Below are 12,675 nucleotides of genomic sequence, written 5' to 3'. Positions count from 1 at the left end.
AACTTTACTTAGCATAGGATGAAAAGTTTAAGTGATAAGCATGTTGTCCACTAATTTAGTAGAGTTTCGTTTCAAAGAATTTGTGCTCGTTTTTCACTTAATGTGTATTCGCTGTTGATTTTTTGAGCAAAAGATGTCTTTTTATAGACTTTAGTAAATTATCTATTACCATATCAATGTTGAGCCTTGATATGATCGTCATCTCACCGCTGGGTGAAACCACATGGCGTGTTCTAAATGGAAAGGACATAAACAATAATACAGACAATCGCATATGCTCCTCTTTCGTGATGAAAGTAACCCTTGAGAAATAGTCTGCAAATTTCTTTCATTCCCTTCTTTTTTGTTCTTTTCTTAAATTCAAATGTTAGTAATTTCAAATAAAGAAAAACAAAAACAAAATTCGAAAAGTGAGATTGTCTACTTTCCTTTGTATCTAACATAGTCCTTTTGTACTTTGTTAGACATCACTTATAAAGATAAGTGATTTAAGTCCAACGGGCGTGTATAGAAACAACTCAGTGTATAAACACTGATCTTCACAATAAGTGAGTATGATTAATTTAACGTGTTGAACGCTTAATATATCTTAGCAAAACTGTGTTCTTCTTATGAATGGATGCATATTTATTACTTATTAGAACTATAGAAGGTGATATAATAATAAGTGGCCTTGTTTTCGTAATAGGTTTTATTAACTTAATAATAACTCATTAATCCATCAATAATTTATACTTTTGTAATCATCAAAATCTAAGATGTGATATGTCAAGTGAAAGTGACATTAACATGGCACTTTGGTATCCACATGGCAGTGACATTAACATGGACAATTAAAGTGATAAGAAAATTAATTTTTCCCTTACTTTTAAAATCATATAATTTTAATCTCTCATAATCGAATTACATTAATTAGACCTCTCAAATACTACAATTGTACAATTGCAGTGCCTAAGGTATATATTATATTTCTCTAAAAAAAAGGTATATATTATTTCATATATAGCAACAATTATAGGATCCTATATAAATTTGTTAATTTTTTTTAGTTTTTGAATGTATTAATTTTTTTCTTACGTATTCTTAATTAATTATTCTCTCTTTACATATTAATAAAAAATAATTAAACAAATAGAGAGATGAAAAAAATTAAAATGATAACATAAATAATTATAATATTTAATATAATAAATTAAATTAACCATTTTTTAAAGAAGATAAATTAATTGAAAGAGTGTTGTAATAGGATGAAGAGAGTACTGTTTGTTTGTTGTCTAACCATAAGACGTCACGATCTAAGTGGTACATGATGTGATTATTTTATTATTAAAATGATATTTCTGGGGATGTGGAGAAGAATAATTGAATTGAGGAGGCATCTTAGGTTGTCGATTCGGAGCATCTTATGTGAGATCCCATATTCTCCAACCATATAATAACCTTCACCACATTTCTCTCTCGCATTCAATTAATTCAACATACACGTCATGAACGGTGTTTCTCCTCTAGAGGCCCAAGCCTTCAACTACCTGAGCTTCGGTTTCCTCACCCTCCTCAACAATTTCTGGACATGGCTCGCCTTCACTTTCTGGAGGACCCGAGCCCCCACCTCCGAGTTGCTGCCACCACCCGATGACCCGGTTCGCGACGAGTCGGATCCTGTTGCCGTGACCGGGCCAAGTCCAACTGTGGTTGACGTTGACGGTGCGAGGAAGGGGAAATTTACCTTGTATTACGAGGATGAGTCTGAGAGGGAATGCGAGAGCCACCAGGAGACGACGGCGCTAACGGAGAGAGACGGAAGAGGCCTGAAGTGGTGGGAGAGTTGGGAAGAGTTGTTGAAAATAAGACGAGGAGAAGACCAGAACGGATGGTACACGTGCCAGGATTTAACGGTGCTTAACGGCAGCGTTGTTAGGTTATGGGATGGTGGCTTCGGCTTTGGTACCTCACCACAGAACCCAGGGACACTACAAGATGTGTTCTTGTATGGTAAATTATATAATAGCATATCTACCGATATTTATTAGCTTAAGACTGTTAGATTATATATTATTCAGAATATGTGTATATGGTAATTTGCTAGTAGTACTTGTTTGGATGATGATAATTAATGATCATCGTGTATGATAATTTGAAACGCAAATGATCAAAGCAATCTTAATTTGCGTACTTTTTTTTTTTTATCTCCTTCATGGATCCTATGTCTACATTCGATTTAATTTGTTGATGGTTTACACTAGATTTTTTAATTAATTCCAACATTACAAAATAATAACTAAAGTTTTAAAGGTGCGGAAAAGTAAATGGAAGAGTGAGATGCTTGTGCCATAATTAAGGTTTAATTAAATCTGGTTATGATCGCAAATGGCTAATTCACTACTAGAAAATTAATTTTCTACGACACTGAATCTAAGACGGTTCTACACAACCGCCTTAGAATGCCACGCGGTGGCATTTTTGTAATTAACAGAATAATTTTATTTTTTTACGTCACAGAATCTAAGGCGGTTCCTTACGACCGTCTTAGAATGCCACCTAGTGGCAATTTTGTAATAACGTGGAACGACGTTTTATCGATGTTCACATAAAACACAAAATTAAAGCTAGCTACTGAAACGCGTTCGTGCTCGAAAAGCTTCAATCTTGCCTCTCAGCCTGTGTCTCGCATCTCGTCGTCCGTCGTGCTACCAGCAGTCATCCCGTGCTACCAGCAGTCGTACTGAAAAGGTTGTTTACAATCGCTTGTTCGCCCAAACAATTTTTAGTGTTTGGGTTGAATGTTAGGGCTGGGGTTTAGGCATATTAAAAATTTCTTATGAGTTTGTTTGTTTTGGACTGTAACAACCTTTATCGTTCAATTTTTTTTCTTTTTGTAAAGGTTTGGTTGAAACGCATAGGTTTGGTTGCCGGAAGCGTGAAGGGACCTTGGTCACCGGAGGAGGACGCGCTGTTGAGCCGATTGGTGGCGCAGTTCGGGGCAAGGAACTGGGGCATGATCGCGCAGGGAGTGCCAGGACGCTCCAGCAAGTCGTGCCGGCTCCGGTGGTGTAATCAGCTTGACCCTTGCTTGAAACGCATGCCCTTCACTGGTAATTAATTAATCTCCGTGTTTCACACTGATAACACTGATTTTAAGTCAATTGTTCTAGAATTAGGTTATAAGGTTAGAAATGTATGAGTGTGTGTGTTTTTAATTTAAAGATATATAAGATAATAGATATGGTGCTCTTTATTTGTATAGCTTTTGGTTTTAGTTATTTGTTTGTTTATTTTGGATTGAATGATTCTAGTAGCTTGTGCTTTTGCAGTCTTTTTGTTTATTTCCATTTGGAGTTGGGGATGATATGTTTATATCCGTTTATCAAGAGATATTCAAGGAAAATTGAGGGGGGGGAGGGTGTCAAATAACTATTGTTCTGTTTAGTATAATCATTTGATCAAAACAGTGAAGTCTCGCTCTCAGTCTCACTATCTTTATTTGAGTCAATGTGGTAAGTTTGATTGAAAAAAATGCTATTATCCACAGAAGTTGTAGAGGAGAGACGTTATGGATCATAGAATGACTTTTAAGGGGATTGACAAATAGAATAAACTGGTAGCAATATACTAATATATCATTTGCATTGTATGCTAAAATACCATGATATGTTTTAAATATAGTAACAGAATGTGTTTGTGGAAAGGAGATATCTAATGCATTTTTGTCTCTTTAAAGTTGTCCTATTTACAATTGAGAATTTTATGTATATTAGTGCAACTATTAAGTATGATATAATCTCGGAGCCAATGTCTGTTTGTCATGTATTTTTCATTTAATGTTTGATTTATGATAGTTTCAAAAGTGCTGAGAAGTCAGAAGAGAAATTGATAGTGGCAGCTGGAAATGCTGTATGTTATTCCTGGTGTTGAGGTTGATCTTCTGTTTTTCTCCTTGTTGTTCGGGCATGTTCATTGTTTGCAACTATATTTCAACCAGCTTATGCAATAAGAAGAAATTAAAATAGTTCCAGAAACTGGCAGAGTGGTGTCAGTGTCATATCAGTTTTAGCTTCATCACTACTTTGATACCTATTGGTATTTCTTTAACCACTTTGTATGTATATTATCATCTCATGATGTGAGACCTTTTCCAGCTCCATACTATCTCCTTAACCTGTATAGTGACCATTTTAGTTACTATTTCTGATAGCCACGCTTCTTAGTACATTATGTCTTACCTTTACATACATGTTGGTAAACTATGGTAGTTTGGTCAGTGGACACAGTTTATCTATATAATGACCGTGCCTTTTGCCTTGAGCTAGCTTGCAAATTGCTAGATGTTGGCTATATTTTTGGGTAAACTATGGTTAGTAGCTACAGTTTATCATGTTGGATTTTTTTTTATTTAGCATTTTTTATTTGGTAAGGCTGATAGTTTTCTAAAGGATTGTTGAAGTTGAATGTTGTTATTTAGTTCATTTTACTTGTTAAATATTCATTTAATGTGACTCTTGCCATCTTTATATTTACTTGATTTTGGTCACGAATAGAATCATAAGATAAATGTTCTCCAGCACGCAGTTGAGTGTTATACTGCTTATGTAACTTGTTATTGTGGTTATTAGGCTATAAATTATATTATCTATTTTAACCACTGATATTATATTGAATATTCAACTACTATAAACTGACGGAGTGGGGAAAGTGCAGGGTTGTAAGTTATAACCACTGATCAGAAAATCAAGGGAGAAGATTTTAATAACCTTGTAGTTTATTATACAAAATGCATGTATTTTTTCATAATATCAAATGTTGATTTTCCAATCAACGATTGTAAATTAAATCCATACTTTTCCATCCAAAGTTTACAATTCTGTCACTTGCGGTCAGAACACCAATGAACTCTAGACTCCTAACTTCTTAGTAAGTTTATGTCTGGTAACACTTCTTAGTTAGATTGTTTTCATACTATGTCTGAGCAAACAAGTTGAGATCAACTTACTTGAGTTTCATATCCATCTGGCAACTTGACTATGAAATCATGTGCATTAGCTGCTTTAGCCGCACTAATCACATTTTCCATTGAGGCTCCTTCTTTTCCAAATAATATATTCTCTTTTATGGAAGTGGCAAAGAGAACAGGCTCTTGATTTACTAGGCCAATTTGAGATCTCAACCACTTGAGCTGAAGCCTATTAGTCTTGTGACCATCCAAGAGTATTACTCCCTCAACAGGGTCATAAAACCTTTCAAACAGTTGTATGACAGTGGATTTACCTGAACCACTCCCTCCCACAAGGCCTACACTCTTGCCTGCTGGGACAGTGAGATTGAATCCCTGCAAGACTGGTGTGTCTGGCCTAGATGGGTAACAGAAGTAGACGTCTTGAAATTCAATTTCTCCCCTCACATATGATAAGGCCTTTCCTTTCTTATCTTCAGAATCTATAGTCGGCACTCGATCAATCATTTCGAAAAGGCGAGTGACAGCAGCAGTTGCCTCTGTGATGGCAGTTAAATTTGGAAGGGCACTTAAAATGCTCCTGAAATTCATGAATTTAATCATATTAGTATTAGTATGTCATATTAAAAATGTCAACTATATGACAAAAAAAATAGAATATAAATGATGAGAAAATCACTTACAAGCCTCCCATGAGGACATTGAAGCCGGCTACAAATACATGGCCTCCTTATAGTTGCTGATTATGGACAGGTTAACAGTCTATATTGTCTATCTAACTGAACTATTTTCAAGAAATTTCATTCTGTTAACTGCCTTGTTTATTGTTACAGCTGGAACTTAGGATTCTGGCACACCTTGCAGACTGTAAGAGCATGTTGGAAGCTTTTGAAGCTGGTGGAGATTTCCATTCAAGGACTGCAATGAATATGTACCCACATATTCGTGAAGCACTTGAAAAAAAGGAAGTGCTTCTTGAGTGGCATCCTCAGCCTGGTGAAGATAAACCCCCAGTTCCTCTTTTGAAGGTAACTGTATGCTGATAGTTGCAAGTACCATTGCATTGAGATGTGGAAGTAGTGGCTTTGTCTTTAGTTTGGTATTTCTTGTAGCTGATGACGTCAAATATAGTGACCACCAGAGTGCTGGCAGGTGCATGAGGGAGGACTAATCCTTGTTCTGATTGGACCCAGATCCATCAACTGCAAATGCGATAAATATACTTTATTAAAAATCAGAACAAATACTAATAACTTGTGAACTTTCCAATAGAAATAAAGGACAGCTACTGCTCATTAGAACACTGTTTAGGGGGAAAACATAGTTGCTGTGGTAGTAGAAGAATTCACTGAGTTTTTTTATATATAATGTGTTTAATAATGTTTATGTATATTAATAAAAGTAAATCAGAATACACCAGGCATTAATAAGCTTTTTTAGCAGTTTAATGTTGTTTGATGCCCTTCCCTCAAGATATCAAAAAACTGTTTTAGCAGTTTACTGTTATAACTTATAACCATCTATTTCATGATTGATCATGTTTTGATTTTTGTTTCCCTTCCATGTCAGGATGCCTTTGCTTCTGAAAGAAGAAAAGCTAAAATGCTTAACTTCTCAATTGCATATGAGAAGACTCCTGTGGGGCATGGGAAGATTTACTTGAAAGCTGCCAAGAATTACTTGGAAAAAAAAACAAATGAAACTTATGCTGAATTCTTATGTCTTCTGCAGGTGCTATTTAATTTCCAAATGATGCATTTGTGATGATTCTAGCACGCATGATTGGAATGTTGGTTCTATTGATATGGAGATGTAGCATATTATGAGTGTTGTTGATATGAACATTTTTTTAACTTTTTATGAACTGCAGAAATTCATCCATAACAGGATTTATGTTAAATAGATCATCCCCATTTATTGTTATTACTATTATTATTTGACTAAATTACTAATAAAATGTTTAATTTAATTTATTTTTAAAAATATTTAATATAATCTTCTAGAATGAAAATCTAGTATAAATTTGCTTTGACAGACTTATTAATTTCTTGCATCATTTTCATTTGATAGTTTTGGTTCCTATCAAATTAAAAAAAAAACAAAAAAAAAGAAAATATACAAAAATAAAAAATAAAAAAATAACAATACTACGACGGTTATTCTATAACCGTCTTAGTCTATTGCCCTTACTACGTCGGTTACTTCACAACTGGCGTAAAATAGTTAAAAAAATTGGTAATACTACGACGGTTATAATCCAACCGTCTTAGTATATTACACTTACTACGCCTGTTATATCAAAACTGCTGTAAAAAGCCATTTTGCATGGCACATACGAAGACGGTTAATGAACAACCGTCGTAAAAAGTGCACATATACGAAGACGGTTCATTAAAAACCGTCGTAAAAAGCGCACATATACGAAGACGGTTTATGAACAACCGTCGTAAAAAGCGCACATATACGAAGACGGTTTATGAACAACCATCGTAAATAACACAGACATACAACGACGGTTAGTAAAATCGTCTTTCAAGTAATTCTACTTTTACGACGGCGGTAATTACGACAGTTAAAAACCGTCGTTAAAAATACTACTTAACCGACTTAGAAAGACGTATTTCTAGTAGTGATTAATGTTGACGTGTTAAGGGAAGAGGAAATTAATTAAGAACGTCGTTTGTAATTTGTTCATATTGTTGATGTATATTAGCTGGGAAAGGCTCTTTTAGTTATCAATCAATGTCATGTTTGGTAGCCACAGGTTTCAAAAATTGCACTGTCAACTGAACGATGCTACTGTCCTACACTGCTTCGATGTCCAAAGAATTTTTTTCTTTTTTATCATGAGCTTGCGGTTGATACAAAATAATTTTTGTCGAAATAATGATTAATATTCATTGAAGATTCTAAGTACATGCAAAATACATGTTCTTTCTCCCAACATAATTTAATTTCATATATAAGGGTAAATTAAAATTAAAAAATAAATAATTCTTAAGTTATTTGGATTAATATAATAAAAGGGATTTTATTTTATTTTATTTTATCATGTAATAGGTACATGTATCAATGATTTTGTCAAATGATTAATTTCAGTAAAAAAATATGAATAATCATCTTTAATAAAAAATCTTCTAATATTATTTTTTATTTATAAAAATCAAAATAAAGAAAAATAATACGTTCATATAATTTTTTTACCCTTATATAAAATAATCATAGTATTATAATTTTTAAAGTTTAAAATTATTATTAATATTATTAACACTTTATGTTGATAGTAAATTATAAATTTACTAAAATATATACTTACTGATAAATTGTATGAATTTATGAAATTCATAATTTTATTATAGTTAAATTATTTAATATTAAATACTTATTATTTAAATTGAAAATTAAATGTTCCAAATAATATAAAAACTATTTTCTGTCATGATTCTTTTTTAATACTTCTCTTCTAAGAAATAATCGGAGTTTTGTCTTCTTTTTTTTTTAGAAATGATACTTGTACATTTGTACAACAAAATGTACAATTAAGAGAAAGAGAGGAGGATAAAAAAAATTGAATTTAAATTATAGTAAATGATAAGATTAAAGAGAGATACATATAAAATATAAAATATGATGCTATATAAGTTATTATACAAATTGTTGGATTTGTATCATATTTTCTTATATTTAATGTCGTTGCATCCAACCAGAGTAAATTCTCATGTACAGACAATTAATCAGATTGATTAATTTCTGTCCATGCTGCCAAATACATCACAAATAAAAAGTGCTAGCAGAAGTTTGTTACTGGTAATGGGATTCCCACAACATCTGATTGTGGATTTGTGGCAAAGGATAACAATTTGAGTTTTTTTTTTTATCATTCAGAAATTAAACGAAACAAGGACAGATTGGGTATTATTCTCTATTATTTGAGAATATTCCAATATATACAATGATTACACTAAACTGTTTCAGATTTTTTTTTTATCTCAGTTATTAATTCAGACAAAAGAACATTAACAAGTAACAAAATCACAAACCTTCTTTCACACTTGACATTTGTAGCTGTCATGTGATCGGTGATCGTGGGCGTGTGGCCTGTTCGAAACTATTCGCATATTGTTCTTTTTTTTTCCCATATAAATATCAAATTTGATTTTTGAATTTGTAAGACGCATTAAGATTCTTCAAAGATAAAAAAGTAAATTTTATTTTTGGATTTTTAAGAGTATAATAAATTTGTTTTATCGTTAACTTTCATTTGTTAAAAGACTTATCTTATCTACATCTCATAAGACTTGGTTACGATATCATGTGTGTAAATAGATAGTCACAGCGGTGATGAATGAAATAGACAAATTTGTCATCAAAATTTTGACCGACTAATTTGTCTATTGGAAAATTGTAGATTTTTTTGGTTCCACTTTTTGTTGTTGGATCAAGTTGCCTCAGACTAATTAAGAAAGGGGTTGACTTAATTATTAATGTGTCTTGACTAATTAAAAAAATTATCTTTCTTAATGTTACTAGATTCAACTAGGCTTTTACTACTAAGTTAAGAAAGTAAAGAACAAAAATAGTAACTTAACCAAAAGTAAAAGTTGCAATTAAAAGTACACAGCGGAAATTAAAGAGTATAGGAAAAAAGAAGACAAACGCAATATTTATACTGGTTCGGCCACAACCGGTGTCTACATCCAGTCCCCAAGCAACCAACTGTTCTTGAGATTTCTTTCAACCTTGTAAAATCCTTTACAAGCCAAAGATCCATAAGGGATGTACCCTCCCTTATTCTTTTTGAACAACCAAGTGGATGTACCCTCCATTTGAATTGATCCACAAGAGATGTACCTTCTCTTGTTCTCAGTATAACAACCCAAGTAGATGTATCATCTACTTGTGCCACAAAGGATGTACCCTCTAATGTGTTAGGACAAAGAATTCTTAGGCGGTTAGTCCCTTGAATTCTCTATGAGGGGGATACAAAAGATATCTCAGGCGGTTAGTCTTTTGAAATCTTTTGTATAAAGGGAAAAAGATAAAGATATCTCAAGCGGTTAGTCCTTTGAAATCTTTTGTAAGAAACAGAAGATAACTCAGACGGTTAGTCCTTTGAAATCTTTTGTCAAGAGGGAGAAGGGAAGAAACAAAAGAATTCTGAGGGGGTTAGTCCTTTGAATCTTTTGACAAGAGAAAGAAGTGAATGAAGAAGTGAATAATCGGTCATCCAGACAAGCCTTTTTCTAACACGTTGAGGTCGTTCATCATCTGATGCCATTGTTGGTGAGCCTGAAGTATCTGCTACATTTTCTGGTGGAATTTGTTGATCATTTTCTACTGGTTGCTGTCTGTCCTCTTCGTCAACTCCATCAAAGTTTGTAGGTATTTGTTGCTCAACAACATCGCTACTAATCCACGGCCAACACCTTTCTTCATCAAAAATAACATCACGACTAACAATAATTTTCTTAGTGATGGGATTGTAAAGTTTATAAGCTTTTGGTTGATTACTAACACCAAGAAAGATGCATTTTTCTCCCCTATCATCTAGCTTTGTCCTCCTTTGATTTGGAATGTGGGAATAGGCGACACACCTAAAAATTCTAAAATGATCTACTACTGGTCTTTGTCCACTCCATGCTTCCTTTGGTGTCATATTTTGAACAACAAGTGTGGGACTTCTATTCAAAATATGAATGCTCCAATTTACAGCTTCAGGACAGAAAGTTTTAGGAGCACCACTCCTTGTCAAAAGGCTACAGACACCATTTTGTTGAGGTGTGTAGGTAGCTGTAAGTTGCCTCTTGATTCCATGGGCCCCACAAAAATTTACAAATTCATGTGAGTTGTATTCTCTACCACGATCACTGTGAAGTACTTTTATTGGGCTATTGACTTCTTTCTCAACAAGTACTTTGAAATTTTTAAATGCAGTGAAAGCTTTAGATTTTTCTTACAAAAAATACACCCATGTCTTACGACTAAAGTCATTAATAAAAGTGATCAAGTATTTTTTACCGCTATTTGAATATAGATTTATTGGCCCACGGATATCAGAATGCACCAACTCCAATGCCTTTCTTGCTCGCCATGATTTTCCTTGTGGAAACTGATTTCGATGTTGTTTGCTAACCACACATTCTTCATAAACTTCAGAGGGAGCTGCAATTTGAGGAAGTCCAATCACCATAATTTTCTACCATAGTATCTTCAAACCACTAAAGTTTAAGTGACCATAGCGAAAATGCCAAATCCATGCATCATCCTTCAATTTGGTTGAAAAACATGAATGACTGGTGTTGTGGAGATAAAGTGGGAACATATGATTTGCTGTCATCTTAACTCGAGCAATTAAGCCTATTTTAGCATCTCGGATCTGGCATACTCCATCTTTGATAGAATTTTCATATCCCTTTTCTTGCAACTGACCTACACTAAGTAAATTGGTCTTTAAATCTGGGACAAAAAGAACATTAGAGATAGTGTGTGACTTGAATTCTGTTTGGTTTGGAGAGTTACCATTCCTTTCCCCAAGACAGAAACTGTGGAATTATCTCCAAACTTGACTGTATTGCAGAAGGTTTCATCTAAATCAGAGAACATCATCTTGTCTCCACATATATGGTTGCTGCAGCTAGTGTCTAAATACCACATGTTTTGTTGAGTTTCTTCCTTCACATGACACACCATCAAAAGCGACACCTCCTCTTCCTTTTCAACAAAGTTAGTTTTCTCTCTATTGTCTTTGTTCAAGTTAGTTTGACATTCTGATTGATAATGGCCATACCTGTGACATCGGTAGCATTCAACATCTGACTTGTCTGCTGACTTTGGTCTGTGAGCTATAAAATGATGGCCTCCTTGACCTCTTCCTCTTCTGTGGAATTGATTCTCATGGTGTTGTTGATGTTCTTGTTGATTGCCATGATAATTGCTTCCCCGGCCTCTGCCTCTGATGCCTCTAACTCTCCCTCTTCCTCGTCCTCTTTCTCCTTTTGATGTTGAGTGATTTTCTGTTGAGACTTTCAATGCTTGTTCCTCTATCTCCTGCTGATTAATTTTCTTCTCGTGAATCAATAAGGAACTTTGCAGTTCATCAATTGAGAGTTCCTCGATGTCATGAGCTTCTTCAATATAGCAACCAACAAAATTGAATTTTGGAGTCATGGACCGAAGAATCTTCTCAACTATAGTGATATCCTCCTTTTTGTCACCATGGATCCCCATCTTGTTGAAGATTGCCATTGTTCATGAAAAATAGAGTCTGTGATTGATTCTCTTGACTTCATTCGTAGTGTTTCAAACTCTGAACGAAATGTTTGAAGCTGCTGCCTCTTTGCCTGTGCATTAGTATTTCTTCTTCATAGAATCCCAAATGTCCTTAGATGTATCCTTGCAAAGGATGGTTTCCAAGATTGGGCGATCAATTGCTTGGAAAAGATAATTCTTTGCCTTGAGATCCTTCAAACACAACCCTTCTATTTTAGTTTTTCGTGCATCTGTCATTACCATGCTGGCCTCTGGTACAGGAATTCCATCTGATACAACTTGCCAATACTCCTTGGACCTTAAGAAGTTTTCCATAAGCATGCTCCACTAGTCATAATGACCATCAAATCGAGGAGTAGCAGGTTGCACGAGATTGTCTGTGGCCATTGTCCTTTATTGCTGCTGCTAAATAGGAATCAGAATGAGATTTTTTTTTGGACTCTCTGCCCCACTTCCTA

General features: G+C 34.1%; 4 protein-coding genes across 4 annotated transcripts; 2 read left to right on the top strand and 2 right to left on the bottom strand.

Moving 5' to 3' along the window:
* The first annotated feature begins 1,316 nt into the window (after positions 1 to 1,316).
* Positions 1,317 to 2,146, top strand: LOC100806863 (uncharacterized). Its single transcript, XM_003542328.5, has one exon. It carries the CDS (start codon positions 1,488 to 1,490, stop codon positions 2,028 to 2,030), a length of 543 nt encoding a protein of 180 aa, XP_003542376.1. The 5' UTR covers positions 1,317 to 1,487; the 3' UTR covers positions 2,031 to 2,146.
* Positions 2,147 to 4,978: 2,832 nt separating this feature from the next.
* On the bottom strand, positions 4,979 to 5,674 carry LOC102669282 (putative multidrug resistance protein). The gene is made up of 2 exons (XM_006595284.3): positions 5,632 to 5,674; positions 4,979 to 5,528 (listed from the first exon to the last, which is right to left on the bottom strand). The coding sequence occupies exons 1-2, from the start codon at positions 5,640 to 5,642 to the stop codon at positions 4,979 to 4,981; spliced, it is 561 nt and encodes a 186-aa protein (XP_006595347.1). The 5' UTR covers positions 5,643 to 5,674.
* Positions 5,675 to 5,683: 9 nt separating this feature from the next.
* On the top strand, positions 5,684 to 7,237 carry LOC121173297 (DNA polymerase I A, chloroplastic/mitochondrial). The gene is made up of 2 exons (XM_041008045.1): positions 5,684 to 5,976; positions 6,518 to 7,237. The coding sequence occupies exons 1-2, from the start codon at positions 5,824 to 5,826 to the stop codon at positions 6,710 to 6,712; spliced, it is 348 nt and encodes a 115-aa protein (XP_040863979.1). The 5' UTR covers positions 5,684 to 5,823; the 3' UTR covers positions 6,713 to 7,237.
* A 4,068-nt stretch (positions 7,238 to 11,305) lies between these two features.
* LOC102669151 (uncharacterized) lies at positions 11,306 to 12,193 on the bottom strand. Its single transcript, XM_006595283.1, has 2 exons — positions 11,468 to 12,193; positions 11,306 to 11,377 (listed from the first exon to the last, which is right to left on the bottom strand). Exons 1-2 carry the CDS (start codon positions 12,191 to 12,193, stop codon positions 11,306 to 11,308), a joined length of 798 nt encoding a protein of 265 aa, XP_006595346.1.
* Positions 12,194 to 12,675: the final 482 nt, after the last annotated feature.

The sequence above is a fragment of the Glycine max genome, chromosome 13 (assembly GCF_000004515.6).
Source record: "Glycine max cultivar Williams 82 chromosome 13, Glycine_max_v4.0, whole genome shotgun sequence".
Taxonomy (NCBI): Eukaryota; Viridiplantae; Streptophyta; class Magnoliopsida; order Fabales; family Fabaceae; genus Glycine; species Glycine max.
The sequence above is the reverse complement of the archived record's forward strand: the minus strand, read 5'-3'. Positions and strand labels throughout refer to the sequence as shown.

Coding starts and splice junctions, on each gene's coding strand:
- LOC100806863 (XM_003542328.5), top strand. CDS start 1,488: ATGAACGGTGTTTCTCCTCTAGAGGCCCAAGCCTTCAACTACCTGAGC.
- LOC121173297 (XM_041008045.1), top strand. CDS start 5,824: ATGTTGGAAGCTTTTGAAGCTGGTGGAGATTTCCATTCAAGGACTGCA. Junction 5,977..6,517: donor CCCCAGTTCCTCTTTTGAAG/GTAACTGTATGC, acceptor CTTCCATGTCAG/GATGCCTTTGCTTCTGAAAG.
- LOC102669151 (XM_006595283.1), bottom strand. CDS start 12,193: ATGGCAATCTTCAACAAGATGGGGATCCATGGTGACAAAAAGGAGGAT. Junction 11,378..11,467: donor CTGTCTTGGGGAAAGGAATG/GTAACTCTCCAA, acceptor TACTTAGTGTAG/GTCAGTTGCAAGAAAAGGGA.